The following is a 17369-nucleotide window of genomic DNA, read 5'->3' as shown; positions in this document are numbered from 1 at the left end:
CCTGTTACACGCCTGTTAGACCCTGGGTGTGGGTGGGCATAAGACACATGTCTTTGGTGTGGGAGACCCGGGTTCAATTCTCACTGTGAAACATCCACCATTGTGTCCCTGAGCAAGACACTTAACCCCTCATTGCTCCAGAGGCGTGCGACCTCTGACATGTAAAACAATTGTAAGTCTCTTTCGTGTTTCCTTTTTTTTGGATAAAAGCGTCAGATAAGTGTAATGTTACACGCCTGTTAGACCCTGTTATACGCCTGTTACACCCTGTTACACGCCTGTTACACGCCTGTTATACGCCTGTTACACCCTGTTATACGCCTGTTACACCCTGTTATACGCCTGTTACACGCCTGTTAGACCCTGTTACACGCCTGTTAGACCCTGTTACACGCCTGTTACACGCTGTTACACGCCTGTTAGACCCTGTTACACGCCTGTTAGACCCTGGGTGTGGGTGGGCATAAGACACATGTCTTTGGTGTGGGAGACCCGGGTTCAATTCTCACTGTGAAACATCCACCATTGTGTCCCTGAGCAAGACACTTAACCCCTCATTGCTCCAGAGGCGTGCGACCTCTGACATGTAAAACAATTGTAAGTCTCTTTCGTGTTTCCTTTTTTTTGGATAAAAGCGTCAGATAAGTGTAATGTTACAGCCTGTTACTACACACCGTTAGACACTGAGGGTGACATGTTCACAGGTCTGTATTCTGTATATCCAAAACACCTTTTTAATTACTTTACACACAAAGACAGCCGTGTGCAGGAACACACACACCTACCACACATCAGCTCATGTTTCTATGAAATATTTGTTCAGCTTTTTCTTGCATAAATGTCTTCACGTTTGTTCCTGCAGCATCAAACACAGCGAAGCTTTCACATTTCTTAGAGAGTTTATAAAAGTGTGCTTGGATCTCGTGCACGATTTGTTTATGTTTCGTTTCTGCTCCTAGAAGTTTAACGAGCGTGCGTGTGTGCGTACGTGCGTGCGTGAACTTCACTTTGCCAAACTGCAAGTGCCATCATGACCCCGCTTCTCTCAGCTGCATGTCGGGATGTGAAGTCTTTAAAGCGGCCGTTAAACCAGCGCTCCTGCAGGACATGAACTACATTTCCCAGCGCACCCCGCGCGTTTTCGTCCTCCTCTCCTTCCTTCCTGCAGCCTCGGCCCTTCTGCCGTGAAAAAGGAAGATGAGAAGCTGCGGCGGTCCGCCGACACCGAGCCTGAACCGAGCCTCACTTCCTGCGGAATGGCGGCAGAGCGGCTGCTGACGGACCGGAGGCCGAGCTCAGCTGCTGTTTTCCGGCCTTGAACCCGTCACGACCGCCGCCGGAGCCTGGAGGAGCCGCCGGAGCCCGGAGGAGCGGCGGGTGGAGCTGCAGGCTGCCGGGCCGAGCCGGGCCGAGCCGTGCTGAGCCCTCATCATCTCCCGCCTTGCTGACGATGCTCAGCTAGCTGCGGACTCAAGCCTCGACTGCACCTCGCCCTGAAACCAGACCCGATCTCCCCCCGTCCCCCCTTCAGGTGAGAGTCCGGCTACACACCTGGGGGGTTAACCTGGTCCCCCGAGGCAGGCCGGCACTGCCCTGCGTGTCCGGATCAGGTTCCGGGTCCTGCTGTCAGACCGGGACAGGTGTTACCCTGAAACCTCTCAGATTCTGTGATGCTTTTACCAGAACCGATGCCTCCATGTTGGTCCGGAACCAGGTCCCAGTTTCTTCACTTGTCACGTGACAGACAGGTGAGCTCAGTGTTCAGAACAGGTGACGACACTAAAGCATCACAGACTCTGACAGGACACAGGTTCAGGTCTAACTCCAGTCCCGATCCGGTTCTGAACATGTAGAACAGGCTGAAGTTTGGTGGGTCGGTCCAGGTGCTGGTCCAGGTGCTGGTCCAGGTGCTGGTCCACAACTGTCATCAGGAGCGGTGGAGGAAGTTTTACTTATTTACTGCAGTAAAAATACTAAACCACACTGAAATACTCCACTACAAGTAAAAATCCTACATTCAAACCTTCCTTCAGGTAAAGTATCGAAGTATTAGCGTGTACATACAGTACTGCAGTAAAAGTACTCATGTTGCAGCAAAATGTTTCTCTGTTATATCTGATGGTTCTGGATTAATATTCCTGCTGCATTAATGTGGATGTTGCATTTTAACTCCTTTATATCCTGTTGGCTGGTTTAATCTGCAGCAGTGCATCATGGTCTATAAGGTGTGTCCTGTGAGAACCTCGTATCTCTTTGTGACGATGCGTTTTGCAGCTGATCCCAGAAGTTTTTATTTATCTGAAGGAGGATTTTCTCAGAACATGAAGGAACTCTTCATCACCTACACCTGGAGATACGGGGTTTTCTACTGTAATCTGTGTTAATTATACCGCCCAACATCCCAGATCCCAGATCAGCCTCAGGGCTTTAAGATCTCTCTACGCCCTCGGTCCTTGGAGCAGTTGACCGATTACGAGTTTTTCAATTGCCGATGCCGATATTTAGAGAGCCGGGCGCCTGATATATAAACGATATCAAACAGTGTACAAGTCGTGTGTAATTCCAGTATTTGTATGTATATTAGTACAATCTAACATAGAAACGTGTTGTTTCAGGGCCCTTTCACACCTCCCGGGGCCACGGGCCGGACCGCACAGACGGAATATGGTCCGATGAAAGGAGGTAGTCTCGGTTACTTTCAGACCATTTACAGGAGAGAAGAGGACGCAGCAGATGAAATGCACTGAAATAAGGACACGTTTATAAATCAGCTCATCTTCAGAAACAGTCGGCCTCTCCTCAGACGGAGGAGCAGAAGGATCGCTGCTGCCTCCTCCCTCCTTTCGCACAGCGAGGACGTTCATTTGGCGAATTTGAAGAAGCCTCGAGTTAAGTTGCTGCTGCAGGTAGTCGGGCCATAACAACAACACGTATCTGTTCTTTCGTTCTGTCAAAGCTCGCCGCTGAGCTGACAAGACGCCGACGCCTCAGTCCTTTTACAACCCAGTCAGTGTCCAGTACAGGGAGACGCAGCCCACGTAGACGCCAGGACGCCATTTAAAGTTGTTTAGTGCGCTCGAATAGCTGCAGTGTGAAACCAAACCAGAGCTAACTGAATGCATTAAAACCTTCAGGTGTGAAAGAGTTCTTAGAAGGAAGTTTTAATGATGGAATAGAAAAATACAGATTATGATGCTGAAGATTTCAGGACGTGGCAGGTGTTGGAGGGAGAGCGTGCAGAACGGATCTAATTTACTTCTTATCTTTAGTTTTTTATGCCCCACTGCATTTCACAAACGATCGGTGCTGTAGTAAATGTACTTAGTAGCTCGGTGTTCGTCCTCACTGCTACAGACTCAGCTCAGGTTCAGTCCTGGTCCTGATCCAGGACCGTCACAGTCCTGCTCGGCTGTCTGACTCTGAGGCTTCAGTCACTGAGCTGCTCAGTGTCGCAGGGAAAATAGAGGAAATCTGATGAACCACCAACAACACAAACGTCCACAGCGGCAGTTTCACTTCTGTTCGTTTTCTCCACCTCACGAGTTAAACAACGTTCATCCTGTCGCAGCTTTCCGGAGCTGATCAGAAACTGAAACGTCACAGATCTGGACTGCTGTGCAAAACCTGGTCCAGGATCAGGGCTTAGGAGGTGCACTGACACAAGTTAAAACTCCATTTCTGTAGCAGTGACTGGGTCCCCCAGAGAAGTTCAGGGGTCCCCCAGAGAAGCTCAGGGGTCCAGAGAAGTTCAGGGGTCCACCAGAGAAGCTCAGGGGTCCCCCAGAGAAGCTCAGGGGTCCAGAGAAGTTCAGGGGTCCACCAGAGAAGCTCAGGGGTCCCCCAGAGAAGCTCAGGGGTCCACCAGAGAAGCTCAGGGGTCCACCAGAGAAGCTCAGGGGTCCCCCAGAGAAGCTCAGGTGTCCACCAGAGAAGCTCAGGGGTCCAGAGAAGCTCAGGGGTCCACCAGAGAAGTTCAGGGGTCCAGAGAAGCTCAGGGGTCCCCCAGAGTCACATTGATCCACATTTAAATACACGTCACGCAGCTTTTAGAGATCAGGATGATTCTGGATTGTTGTTATAACGCTTGTATTTTAGAGATTGACCTTGATCTGGTTCTGATCCCGGTCTGTCCCTGCAGGCTGCAGCATGGAGCGCACAGGCAGCATCCAGCTGGACATCCCGGACTTCAGTAACTCGGTTCTGTCCCACCTGAACCAGCTGCGTGTTCAGGGCCGTCTCTGCGACATCGTGGTGAACGTGCAGGGCCAGAGCTTCCGGGCGCACAAGGTGGTCCTCGCAGCCAGCTCACCCTACTTCCGGGACCACATGTCTCTGAGCCAGATGAGCACCGTCTCATTGACGGTGATCCGCAACCCGACGGTGTTCGAGCAGCTGCTGTCCTTCTGCTACACGGGCCGCCTCTGCCTGCAGCTCGCCGACATCATCAGCTACCTGACGGCCGCCAGCTTCCTGCAGATGCAGCACATCATCGACCGCTGCACCCAGATCCTGGAGGGCATCCACCTGAAGATCAGCCTGGCTGACCTGGATGAGGAGCCCATGGAGGAGGAGGCGGCGCGGGGCTCCAGGGGCAACAGGACCCTGGAGGCTGTTGTGCGAGGAGGCGGCCATCATGGCGGCCTGCGGCTCCTCGGCCCACGGGGAGCTGCAGAGGCGTGCGAGGCGGTCAGCCCCACTGAGGAGCCGCTCAGCCCGTCGCCGATGGTGGAGCACAGCGGGCTGGAGGGGGCCGGGGTCGCCGCCGGCAGAGGGGGCAAAGAACCGATCCTTCGCATCAACCGGGCGGGTCAGTGGTATGTGGAGACGAGCAGCGAGCCGGAGCGGACCGGCAGCGCCGAGGAGGGCGGCGGCACGGACCGAGTGAGGATCAAGACGGAGAGGATGGAGGAGTGGATCGGAGCAGGAGAGCACCAGGAGGATGGGGGGCCGGTGGAGGAGGGGGCCACCGTCATGATCGACACATCTGGACGCAGCACGCTGGTTACGGGGCCGGTGGGAGCACTGGGGGCGCAGAGAGTCCAACCGTCCTCCAGCTTCAGCGAGACAGACAGGTGAGTCACAGCGATGTCACGCTGCAGAGCGCCGTCCCGACCGTGGACGCCTCATGACGCTGTGTGTCTCTGTGTGTTGATGCGTCAGGTTCAGTCCCACCGGCAGCGTGGTCGTCCTGGCGGAGCGTCAGAGAGCGAAGAGCGAGTCTCCCAGCCGGGCGGACGAGCTGCGACAGCCGAGCTCCCAGGTACCAAAAACCAACCCCCTCACAGGTGGACCGGAACAATCGCCAACATAGGAAGCCGGCCGGGAGAGCCTGGCGGCGTTCGTGTTCCATAAAGTGTTCCGTTAGAAAATGCAGAGGTTAGATGTTGTTAGTAAATCCCGGTTTAGAATGTTGTTCAGCCTGACGGCCACAACATAAAGTTTAGAGCTGACGCTCCACTTCAAAACCTCTTTACTTACAGTCAATCTGGTGGTGGCGGACAGCACTGCGTCACACGTCCCTCCAAAATCTCACATCGGTGTTCAACTTCCGAAATCCCCTTAATGCTAGAACCTCATCAGTTGCCACAAGAACGCCCTCATTCATCACATTTATTCATTTAGCAGACGCTTTTATCCAAAGCGACTTACAGCTGCTGTACATGTCAGAGGTCAGAGGTCGCACGCGTCTGGAGGTTCAGTGTCTTCCTCAGGGACACATTGGTGGATGTGTCACAGTGGGGAATCACCACAGTGACCACTAGAACCTCTTAAATTACCCCCAGATACTCCTGAAGGACCCGTAGAACCTCCTCATGTTCCAGTAGATTAGAACCTTCTGAACGTCCTAATTGACCACTAGAACCTCTTAAACAATCCAAAAACTTCACAGTTGCCGCTGTAACTTACTAAAGGATCCCCAGAACCTCCTCAGCTGCCATAAGAACATCAGAGGGCCCCATAGAGCTTCCTTTAGATTCTCTACGTGCAGTACAGACGGCTGTGAAACATAAATTTGTTCTACCATGAGTAGGGTGACCAGACGTCCCTGCACCCGTTTTTAACTGTGTGTTAATCGTAGACTGTATAAGGTGTTAACAGACCTGAGATCAGATTTTACGTGGCCAGGAACTGATTGTCGTCCGCGGGAGCGCGCGCAGCATGTAACGTTATCGCCCAGCCTCTTTACGTCTACAGCTGCTTTTATCTGGATCAAACAGACATAACGTGCAAACAAACACCACTTTATGTCGCAAAGGTTCGTCTTTGTGAAACGGTTCTTTTAACAGAAGAATCACTATTGTGGCCAAACAAGTGCTTATAGCGTGATCAGGTCTGACCTTTACGTGATTACAGCCAATAACAGAAGCCTGTTTTCATTTCAGAAACCTGCTCACCTTAAATTAAAGAGCCTCCAGAACAGAAAGTCCTTGTTGGCAGAGATTCACCACGCCGCCTAGAACCTCCTCGGTGGCCTCTAGAAAATTCTAAAGCACACATTTCTGTGCTGAAGTTTGAAACCCGATCTGGGAGTAAAACACTGAAACCCCAAACCCCTTAAGGGGGCGAGTCAGCGCTCTGGAACCATGCTGAGCCTGAGCTCAGCCTGCTCTGGTCTCGTCTGTACTAACGTTTCCTTCTGCCTGCAGGGGGAGGAGCATGCAGCGTTCGATATGGGTGGCTACGAGGACTACCTGAGGGAGCAGGTAGGAGACCGCTGGTTCCGCTACAATCCTCGACTCACCTGCATCTACTGCTGCAAGTCCTTCAACCAGAAAGGCAGCCTGGACCGACACATGCGTCTGCACATGGGCATCACGCCGTTCGTCTGTCGCATCTGTGGGAAGAAGTACACCCGCAAGGACCAGCTGGAGTACCACATCCGCAAGCACACCGGCAACAAGCCCTTCCACTGCCACGTCTGTGGCAAGAGCTTCCCCTTCCAGGCCATCCTCAACCAGCACTTCCGCAAGAACCACCCGGGCTGCGCCCCCCAGGAGGCCCACAGCGCCTCCCCCGAGACCACCACCGCCTCCGTCACATCCAGGGGAGGGCCGAGTGACGAGGCCTCCCCCAGCCAGGAGGAGCCAGAGGGCGGGGGCGGAAGCAGCAGCGGCGGAGGCCAGTACAGTGAGGGTCCCCAGGCCTCGGTCTCCACCACGGGGCCCGACTGACCCCGAGGGAGGGTCACGGTTGGGGTGGGGGGTGACAGACGTAAAGGGCCGTCTGATTCTGTTGCACCGGGAGCCAACAGGATGCTGAACCCGCCGGAGTCAAAGCAGCGACAGAAAGGACGCCTCAGAGAACTGAGATTTTTCCGCTTTAAACCGCATCTACCTTCACGAACCGAACCGGACAGATTAAGCTAAAACGAAGAAATGCCACACACTCCAACAACCTCATACACCACACGACGCCGTGGTCCTCGTTTGCCTCCGTTTAGTTTATGTTACAGATTTCTACTTTTATATTTACAGGTGTTACAGGTTCACAGTGCAGCATCACAACAGTCTGTCTGGTGGAAACTTTGCCAAACTACTCTGTGCCAGTTTAACGGCTCAAATTCTTCATATTTGCCTTGAGACAATCTGGAGCAGCGAGGTTAGTGAGAATAATCCTGCGCCCTCTTAAAAGTGCCACAGCGGCATCAAAGATTTAGCTGCGCAAAAAGGTTCAATGAGAAAACTATGACTGTTAAAGTTCAGATCCAGTGTGATCGGAGTTTCGGATCTTTTCCCTGGATGAAGGTCTCACACTACACAACTTCACACTACTGAACTCCTGTTGTACGCCGTCACCAAGAAAACTAACCGCATCCGGTTCTCCGTCCTCAATTACACAACTGACCTGTCAGTCCTGATCCCAGATCCAAAGGTCCAGTTTGTAAAAAACAAGCGTCCCTCTGGGATAATAACGAAAACTATTAGAACACCTTCAGGTCTGCAACCAACGATTAGTTTTATTATTGATTAATCTGCTGATTGGTTTCTTTCTCTGAGATGAGATGTAAGAAAACAGGAACAAAGCTTCACAAGGTGACTTGAACCCGACCAAAACCCAAAGATATAGAGTTTAGTGTCACATTAAGATAAGATGCTGGAACCGAGCTCAAAATAGTTCCCGATACTCAAAGTAAACTGCAGCTTCCCTTCCAACTCTGAGTGAATGAGTTTGAGAATGAGCTGATTGGTGAATTGTGTCAAATCACAGTTTCAGAAGTTTCGCTCATCTTTTATCATCTGTATTAAATATTCTAAACGCACTCAGCTATTACCAGAGCTTTTGACCGCGTCCCCTGGCGTTTTCCAGTAGGTGACCTGAGAACCGGACTTCGGTCCCGTGATAACAGGTGGTCGTACACACCCTGGAAACAGGTCATGGGATGCATGTTTGACATGTTTGTGTCCCCGAGGTGGAGAATGAATCTCACGCTTTACGCGGTGAAAGGATGAAAAGTGAGGAACTCCGATCACACAGGATCTTTGTAAATTTGGCTGTAAAATGAGTTTAAATTCTTCCGATTAATGTTTGAGTATCGTGGCAGATGAACTAGATTAGAAAGGACCATCCGGCAGCCTGTTGACCGAACAGACTCACAGCAGGAAAACTGGACGGTGTCCAGCCTCAGATAAGCTACACAGCTCAGTTACCTCTCATCACTACGCAATACAGTTGCTGCACTGCACAGCACCACCGGGGGGCGCTCTGATCACTCACACAGAGACCTCAGATATTTTTATATACAAGCATGTGTTTTGTTTTTCTTGGACACTTTTTTCTTTGCTCTGACAATGTGTGTGACAGACGACAGAAGCTTAATGTTCGAGGAGGACGAGGAGACGCAGTGTCGCCGCCGGATCAGAAAATTAATGACGCATTACATCTGCTGCACGCCGTAGGTCCTCATAGGCGGGTCCCGCCGCTCGGCAGCCTTCTTGGTAAGGCCTCCGGGTCAGGTATTTGGGACTAACGGGATCATGTCTCTCTCTGAATGAACGGGCAGAGAGCCACAACTGCACTTTCTCAAACAGGTTGATGACTGTGTCCCAAAATAAGGTTTAAAAAGTACTAAACACACGTAGTGGACCCTTCCGTCAGTGCAGCCACACGTTTGGCGGAGTATGTTTCCGGCTCGGCTGTTAAAAGCAGGCGATTGGCTTTTTAGCAGAAGGGGCGGAATAACCGCCATCTTTGGCGTTACAGGCTTTCCCTGTAGAGTTATCGGCGTGTCTCCTCTTCAAACGTCACTGACGAGAGAGTCAAGAAGTAAAGTCGAGAAGAAGCTTCACTTAATAAATATATTCAGACAGTTAACAGAATGCTAGCTAGCTAACAACGATAACAGCTGTCATCAAAATGAAGGGAAGTAATGCTAACATTAGCTTACGAGCTAACAGACTTTCACGTTCAAATTGTGATCCAGCGGCTCAAAGAAATCTGTTTTTACTTTGTCAGTTACAAAGACCCCTGTTGCTAAAAGAGCTAATGCTCATGACAGCTGCGCTTTGTTTGCTAATGTTGACATTTGTTAAGAAAATCAACATTAGCTTGCAAACTAACTGATTTTAATTCCTACTTCTTTCAGAGCAATCATAACCCATTCATGCTAATATAATTAGCATCTGTATCTAGTATAAAATTTTATTGGACGGACAGAAAATCAGTATAAACACAAGCTAATGTTTCCGTTTATAAGCTAACTGATGTTGACTATTTAACATTTGTTGGCTTAATTTTATGTATTTCTGACATCAGTCTAGAAGCCAAAAGATTGTTCGCTTACTTATGATGTGTTAGCTCACGTTAGCTTGCTACTATTTAACATTAAGCTATTACGCAGACTTTTAGGAAAACTGTGGCGTTTCTATGACCGATGGTGAAACTTTATTCTCCGGCGTCTCATGTTTCATCCCTGTGTGTCCAGAGATGGGTCCAGGATGTGTTTAGCCTAGCTTAGCACAAAGCCTGGAAGCTAACCCAGCTCTACCAAAAGAGAAACAATCTACCTTCAAACAACTTCCACACTGATATGTTGTGACTTTAGCTCGCCAGCTAATGTTAGCTCGCCAGCTAACAGACAGTGGCACGTGTGCAGGAGAGGTAATGCGTCATTATGTCCGATGGTTCTGATCGGGTGGCGACAGGACGAGGAGCCAGATCCCGTCAGACCAAATGGAGCTGGACTAAAAAATAAACCCTCCAGAGGTCAAAGTTCACCTGCTGGAGGTCACCTGGCAACCAAAGGAAAGACGGCGTGGCCAACTTCAGCACTTATCAGAGAGACGGGATCAAAGCAGAACTTTTTATAGAAACAGAACAATATAAAATCACATATTATCAGACATATTTAAACTACTAAGATGTTTTTGCATATGAATAATGTAAGCTAGGAGTTCAGATGTTGGCAGGCAGGTAGCACACAGATCGGCTGTTACTGTTTTTCTACAGAGCTGTGAATCAGATTCTCAGTGGACGGTAAACTTTTTTTATGCAAGTGAAGCCAGCGGCTCTGTCCTCGCTCCGGCTGGCTGGACTCGAGTTTTCCTCTCGCCGCCGCCGCCGCACTCGCTCTTCAGGCAAAACCAGGAACTTTCAGGTATACAGACTTTTTTATTCAGTGAATCGGGACGTTTACCTTTTCCCTACGTAGCAGAACGCTAAACCTCAGTGCGAGCTACACACCGCAGAAATAAAACTCACCTGTAAATAAACCCAACAGCAGCAGGTAAGACATCCCTGAGAGTCGCCGCAGAGGGCGACAAAAACACACAAACCAGGGCTGGGCAATATGGAGTTATGCAGCGTTTCATTTGACACGGGAAGTCGGGATTTCTCAGTTCCCAGTCAGAAATTTCAACTTGAACGCCTAAGTCGTGTTTCCGACTCGGAAAGTCGGGACAACCTCACCAACCCCGACCTCAGAATCCAAGATGGCTGCCCCGAGCATCAACCGCGTGGAAGCTGTAGCGAGAAAGTGTTTATCACACTTGGGAACTCTCCCATCTGTGGACACGTGGGCATCAGCCGGTTGATCCTGGTTTTCATTCCCAGTTCCGACTTCCGAGGTAAACGGAATGCAGCAAATAACCACCAGAATATACTGGTTTCTGATTGGCTGCACAGTTTGGTCAGTGTCACGGTGACCGTCACCGTCACGTGTTGTGTATTACCGCTCACATGCCGCAGTATCTGGTTTATGAATATTATATTAATACACTTTATAAATATGTTAAGTTGTTTTCAGAATGCACAAATATTCACTTCAGTTTATTTAGATATACAAATATATATATATAATAATTGCAGTTATGTGCATATAAGGCAACTGAAAGGTTTGCACACGCTGACTTATGCAGGAAATATTTAAGAGGCTGGAAAGCAGCGTTTTGTTACACCTGTAACCACGCCCAGCAGTGATGTCACAGGGTCCTACACCTGTTCATCACTGCAGCCAGGTGAGGAGGGAAACCACTGAGGTCAGCAAAAAAAAACACACATTAAAGCCGTTAGATGTTCTCTTTTATAATAATAATATTAGCCTTCGGAGTTTAAATTTAAATAAATGTTCCTCTCTGTCGGCTGCTGATCAAAGTAGGAAATCGTACGTTAACTTTGGCGGCTGCTAACGTCTGAAGGGCTCCGTTACGTTGCCGTGTGATTGTTCTCAGTGACTCCTCGCTCAGTTTTTAGTTGCACCATTAAAACTTGTTTTAGGGAGCAAACGTTAAATATAAACTTACCTGCAGATGTAAATGTAGAAATCTGTTTTAGCGATATTCATTTAGAACGAGCAGGATGTATCTGATGCTAAGCTAACAGCTGTTGGTCATGTTATCGGCGTCGTGTTTTGTAACTGCTTAAATCTTCCCAGTTCACAGCGTCGCTACAGCGGTCAGATATAAAGGAGTCACGCAGCTTGTTAAGCTAGCTTGAGTTTTGTTATGACACCTGTGCACTTTAACAACAGCTAATCTTTGTGCTGCAACCCGTTTTAATTTAGTGATGTTTTAAATGTCGGTGCAGCTGAGAGCGGAGCTTCATTATTCACTAAAGACAAACAGCCTTCAGAACATCAGCCCGAACATCCAGAAATGTTCATTTCATCACAATATAAAGAGAGAAAAGAAGGCGTGGCTAATGCTGCAGGTGAGCTGTCACTCTGAAACATTTCCGGATTCATTCGCTGTGTTCAAACATTCAGCTGCCGCAGTTTTGACACTAAACCTGCAGAAAACTGTGAAGCGCTTTCTCTTAAAGGAGAAATCTGGCATCAGGATTTCCTGATGAGTAAAACAGGTTTCACATGTTGCCCAGCTCTGAGTTAAACACACGAACACGTTCGTTCTAAAGAAGAACAAACAGACCGAAGTGCAGCGAAGGGAAGAAACCATCACTTCAGATTTAATCTCAAATCTTTTGGCTGCTGATCAAATTATGCAACAAATTCAACTTGGCCTGAACCGGTCCGAACCGGGTGGCGTCCCCCTTTCTGCACTGAGGTCTTTTTGCTTTCAGTCATTTCAAGCCAATTGAAGTCGAGAGGAAGCTGCTTCCAGATCAGCTCCCGACTTTCCCTCATTTCAGTTCCAGTTTCATCTTCAAACTGTGAAAACAGCCCAACCTCGTACAGCAGCGCCGCCCTCTGGTCTTCACGGTGTCTTTGAGTCGGTCGAGTCTCCGAACGTTCACGTTTCTTCAGCTTCAGTCTGAAACTTCTGGCTTTTTTTGTTTGTTTTTTTTACTTTTTACTGCGTGAATCAAACGTTTAGTATATGAATAACCTTGACCACAACATGCCTAATTATAAATCATTTAGATATATTCACCTAACGAGATTACTCTTTACTGTTGATTCCTCAAAGTATATCCTAATATATCAAAGCAGAAAATGAGTCCAAGAAAAAAAGTTTAGTAAATTAACTTTTAATACTGTACATTTTTTAAAGAGGAGGTACTTAAGAAGTTCTGTAGTAGAAGAACCTGAAAGGTTTTATGTGAAGATCTTTTATGTTGCATGTCTCTGTTGGTGGAGGGGGGGGGGGGGGGCGGGTGAGGCCAAAGGTTGATTATTAGTTAAGAAAAATGTGAAGAAGCTTCTTTCACCATGACCACTAGATCACTCACAGGTCACATCTCCTTCAGAGGAAATAAAGCACTTTAAGTGTCAACCGGCACCGACTCGCCTCTTTCTTCACCAGCACTCGTTACCCACAATGCAGCTGCACACTCATAGTTCATGAAGCGCTGATGAAGAGTAACTGCACGGAAACACAGCAGCGACCAGACAGGTGAAGTCAGTAACTGATTACCTGGTTACCATGGCACCGGTCAGCGGGTGGGATGCATTAGGCAGCAGGTGAACACCGTGTCCTCACAAGTTGTGTTTCTTATTCACATTTTGAAGCGTCTAAAAAAGGGCGATGGAATTTCACTAAACATCTTTTACGCTTACTCGAGATTTTTCTGTTTTTGGAAAAAGAGCTAACGAGTTAAACGGATGTCGGGAACATCTCTGCTGAATAAGTTCTGCCGTAGCGAACATTTACCTCACATGCCGGATCGGCTGTTTCCGCTGGCGGCGTCTTCCCGGAAACCTGGCTGTTGAAAGACATTTCTGAAGACCTCAGTCAGGTCCATGAGACTGGATTGGTTTCTGGTTTGTAACCTTTACTTCTTTATTACAGCCATGAATAATGTCAACTTTCACTTAAAATTAGATGGAAACACGGCTACAGCTGCGTTCAGACTGATTCCAAACTGGAAAAGATCAGGTTCCGTGTGACCTGGCCTGTTCTCACGGTCAGAAAAAGATCAGATCCGAGTCACATATGGGCAAAAAAAATAAAATCGGATTTGAGTCACTTGGGCGTGCAGCCTGAACACTGACGAGGACCGAACATCTCCAAACCGTCTGCGGGGTCAGTACCTCTCGGACAGCTGGTGCCAGCAGCTGGTCATAATGTTCTGGCTGATCGGTGTATAACCTCGTATTGGCACGCTGATCACTGCGATTGAGTTTGTGTGAGTTAGCAAGCGAGCAGAGGAGCTGAAACATGCAGCTTCTGCAAATCCTAGTAGTTTGAATGAGAATTTGACCAAATGGTCCTAAATATTAAAAGTTAAGTTGTATAAATTGTTTTTTTTTATTACCCGTCTAAACAGCAGTTTGAATGGTCAGTGATTCACATGCTGGAGAAGAACATTCTCATCAGGACTGAGGACCAAAGGAGTGAAATCTGAAGGATGATACCTTTATGTGATCTGACCTGTAGCGTGTGGCTAACGCTGCAGGATGTGGAGTAAACACAGAAGAGAAATCAGGTGTGATGATTCTTTTTACGTGGTCAGACACACGCTGCCTGTTACAGAGGAACGTGTACATTTACTTGTTAGTACTTGATTTTGAGCTCAGAGTTTTTATTGGTTGCAGGGGTCGGCCACTCGGGCGGTGAACAGCAGCGTGTTGATGCTCGACTCTCTGATGAGCAGCAGGAACGGTCGGTCGGCCTGGAAAACCTCCCGGTTGAAGTTGAAGGAGCGTCCGATGGCGACCACGGCGGTGGCTGCTGCCGCCTCGCTGCCCTCCTCGTTCACCTGCGGAACAGAAACCGGTTTATCAGGATCCAGTCTGCTCTGGCTTCACTGGAGACACCGAGTTCATGTCCTCAATCGGTTTTCTTGGCTTTTTGGGGGGTTTATTGTCCAAGTTTACAAAACTGAATGCACAGAAAAAGTACAACTTGCAGACAGAGGTGGAAATTTGTTCAACAAACCAAAACTACTGACCCAACAGAGTTTGGTTCTGATACGATGAAAGATTTAAAAGAGCTGTTGGACCTTTAAGATGGGAAATTACATTTACAGACAAATTACAGAAGCCAATCAAAGAGCAGCAGTCAGTGATGTCAGCAGTTTATAACTGACCTCCAGGAAGGCTTTATGGAAGGCGTCTGAGATGTGGAGACCATCGCCGCCGTCCTCCAGCATCCCTGAAACACACAGACTGTATTAAATACTGTAAGGTCACTTCATGGTGCGCGCGTCAAACCCAACTTTCTGAGAATGACTATATTACTGAACAGATCTGTAAAGTAGTCACAGCTGAAACATGACAGGTTCAGGGTCAGAGAACATAAGACAATAAAATCTGTGCTCTGTGCTCCTATTGGTCCGTATCACCCAACACCTTGTACAAGTTATCAAACCAAAATATTCTGACCTGTTCATCTTTATCTTTGGACATTAGTTAGTTCCCAAACGCCCCACGCTCACTTTACATTTACTCATTTGGCAGATGCTTTTATCCAAAGCGACTTACATTTGAGGAACAACATACAAGCATCAACAGAGCATCAACTACAGATCTACAACTGACAATACATACTAGTAAGAGCAGCAATACATACTAGTAAGAGCTCACAATACATATATCAATGGGGTAGATACCGAGGGCAGGAAGTAAGAGTTAACAAAAAGTACAATCAATACAAGATCATTGTAGGGGATAGAAGAAGAAGAGCACAGGAAGTGCATGTTAGAGGTTAGGAGTTAGAGGTGTTATAAGAGGAAGTGTTCTCGGAAGAGATGAGTTTTCAAGAGCTTCTTGAAGTCAGAGAGGGACGCCCCTGCTCTGATGGCGTGCGGTAGCTCGTTCCACCATCGTGGCGTCACAGATGAGAACAGGGACTGAGGTCGCTTTGTGTGAAGGGATGGCAGAGCCAGGCGGCGTTCGTTGGTGGAGCGTAGCGGCCGAGAAGGAACGTAAGTTTGTATTATATATATTGTCAGTTGTAGATCTGTAGTTGATGCTCTGTTGATGCTTGTATGTTGTTCCTCAAATGTAAGTCGCTTTGGATAAAAGCGTCTGCCAAATGAGTAAATGTAAATGTATTATGGAGTTGAATTGGATTCTGGAGGCCCCGGGGAGCCAGTGGAGGTCACTGAGTAATGGAGTGACATGCGTCCTTTTGGGCTGATCAAAAACCAGACGCGCTGCTGCGTTCTGAATCATTTGTAAGCGTTTCACCACACAAGCTGGAAGACCTGCTAGGAGGGCATTAACCACCCTTGTTGGAGTGATGGTTGAGGAGCCAATTTGTAGTGTGAAGTTATGGTGGATAGATTGCTTGGCCGGAATGACCAAGAGTTCAGTCTTAGAGAGGTTTAGTTGAAGGTGGCGAGACTTCATCCATGCAGATATGTCTGATAGACAGTCCGTGATCGCCGAGACGGTGGGATCGCCTGGCGGGAAGGATAGGTAGAGTTGCGTGTCGTCTGCGTAGCAGTGGTAAGAGAAGCCGTGCGAGAGAATGATCGGCCCCAGTGAGGTGGTGTAGATTGAGAAGAGAAGGGGCCCAAGCACTGAGCCTTGGGGCCTCCCTGTGGAGAGGCAGGGGGAGGAGGATAACTGTCCTTGCCACAAAACATTGTAGGAACGCCCCGAGATGTAGGATTCGAACCACAGGAGTGCTTTACTCGAGATGCCCATTGCTGAGAGAGCGGATAGCAGGATCCTGTGGTTGACCGTGTCAAAGGCAGCTGATAGGTCAAGCAGGATAAGAACCGAGGATTGGGCTGTAGCTTTAGCTGACCTTAGGGCTTCTGTTGCAGACAGAAGAGCCTTTTCAGTAGAGTGGGCACTCTTAAAACCAGACTGATATGGATCTAGGAGGTCATTCCCTGAGAGGAATTCTGAGACCTGTTTGAATACTGCCCGTTCAATAGTTTTGGATAAAAATGGTAGAAGAGACACTGGTCGATAGTTCTCAATTTGAGTTGGGTCAAGTCTTTTAAGCAAGGGTGTAACCCGAGCCCTTTTGAAAGCGGTCGGGAAGGTTCCTGAAGCCAGAGAAGTATTTATCACATGGAGTGATTGTCGGGACCACAGTAGGAGATATGGCTTGGAGGAGATTCGTAGGAATCGGGTCCAGTGGGCATATACAGTGGGTATGGAAAGTATTCAGACCCCTTTAAATTTTTCACTCTTTGTTTCATTGCAGCCATTTTCCAAAAATCAAAAAAGTTCATTTTATTTCTCAGTAATGTACACTCAGCACCCCATCTTGACAGAAAAAAACAGAAATGTAGAAATTTTTGCAAATTTATTAAAAAAGAAAAACTGAAATATCACATGGTCATAAGTATTCAGACCCTTTGCTCAGTATTTAGTAGAAGCACCCTTTTGATCTAATACAGCCATGAGTCGTTTTGGGAAAGATGCAACAAGTTTTTCACATCTGGATTTGGGTATCCTGCCATTCCTCCTTGCAGATCCTCTCCAGTTCTGTCAGGTTGGATGGTAAACGTTGGTGGACAGCCATTTTCAGGTCTCTCCAGAGATGCTCAATTGGGTTTAAGTCAGGGCTCTGGCT

At 48.2% G+C, this 17369-nt stretch overlaps 3 protein-coding genes and 1 long non-coding RNA gene across 5 annotated transcripts in view; 2 read left to right on the top strand and 2 right to left on the bottom strand.

Annotated features, from left to right (window-relative positions):
- LOC123957614 overlaps positions 1-11080 on the bottom strand; it is a 17737-nt gene extending 6657 nt beyond the window's left edge. Inside the window, exon 1 of the long non-coding RNA XR_006821838.1 lies at positions 10699-11080. This is a non-coding gene — a long non-coding RNA (uncharacterized LOC123957614). The remainder of the gene's footprint in view (positions 1-10698) is intronic.
- Positions 1156-15284, top strand: zbtb37 (zinc finger and BTB domain containing 37). Of its 2 annotated transcripts, XR_006821830.1 has the most exons (6): positions 1156-1531; positions 4139-5072; positions 5161-5260; positions 6648-10594; positions 14161-14319; positions 14429-15284. XR_006821830.1 is itself a non-coding variant. In XM_046030500.1 (4 exons), the coding sequence occupies exons 2-4, from the start codon at positions 4147-4149 to the stop codon at positions 7170-7172; spliced, it is 1551 nt and encodes a 516-aa protein (XP_045886456.1). In that variant the 5' UTR covers positions 1156-1531; positions 4139-4146; the 3' UTR covers positions 7173-13166. The 2 variants fall into 2 exon arrangements, 1 of the variants encoding a protein (XP_045886456.1); XM_046030500.1 differs by lacking the exons at positions 14161-14319; positions 14429-15284 and having other exon boundaries at positions 6648-13166.
- Positions 14316-15235, bottom strand: LOC123957610 (antithrombin-III-like). The gene is made up of 2 exons (XM_046030546.1): positions 14923-15235; positions 14316-14592 (listed from the first exon to the last, which is right to left on the bottom strand). Exons 1-2 carry the CDS (start codon positions 14983-14985, stop codon positions 14416-14418), a joined length of 240 nt encoding a protein of 79 aa, XP_045886502.1. The 5' UTR covers positions 14986-15235; the 3' UTR covers positions 14316-14415.
- A 599-nt stretch (positions 15285-15883) lies between the features above and the next one.
- The window catches only part of dph5 (diphthamide biosynthesis 5), a 13047-nt gene continuing 11561 nt past the window's right edge, over positions 15884-17369 (top strand). Inside the window, exon 1 of the mRNA XM_046030018.1 lies at positions 15884-15934. Coding sequence (XP_045885974.1) covers positions 15884-15934 — 51 coding nt within the window. The remainder of the gene's footprint in view (positions 15935-17369) is intronic.

The sequence above is a fragment of the Micropterus dolomieu genome, linkage group LG19, assembly GCF_021292245.1.
Source record: "Micropterus dolomieu isolate WLL.071019.BEF.003 ecotype Adirondacks linkage group LG19, ASM2129224v1, whole genome shotgun sequence".
Taxonomy (NCBI): Eukaryota; Metazoa; Chordata; class Actinopteri; order Centrarchiformes; family Centrarchidae; genus Micropterus; species Micropterus dolomieu.
Note: the sequence above shows the minus strand (reverse complement) of the source record. Positions and strands in the feature narration are given on the sequence as shown.

Bases quoted from the DNA above. Each gene is read 5' to 3' on its own strand.
- zbtb37 (XM_046030500.1), top strand. From the start codon at position 4,147: ATGGAGCGCACAGGCAGCATCCAGCTGGACATCCCGGACTTCAGTAAC. The intron at 5,073-5,160 runs GTGAGTCACAGC...TTGATGCGTCAG, and splicing joins AGCTTCAGCGAGACAGACAG to GTTCAGTCCCACCGGCAGCG. The intron at 5,261-6,647 runs GTACCAAAAACC...TTCTGCCTGCAG, and splicing joins TGCGACAGCCGAGCTCCCAG to GGGGAGGAGCATGCAGCGTT.
- LOC123957610 (XM_046030546.1), bottom strand. From the start codon at position 14,985: ATGCTGGAGGACGGCGGCGATGGTCTCCACATCTCAGACGCCTTCCAT. The intron at 14,593-14,922 runs GTCAGTTATAAA...TCTGTTCCGCAG, and splicing joins TCCATAAAGCCTTCCTGGAG to GTGAACGAGGAGGGCAGCGA.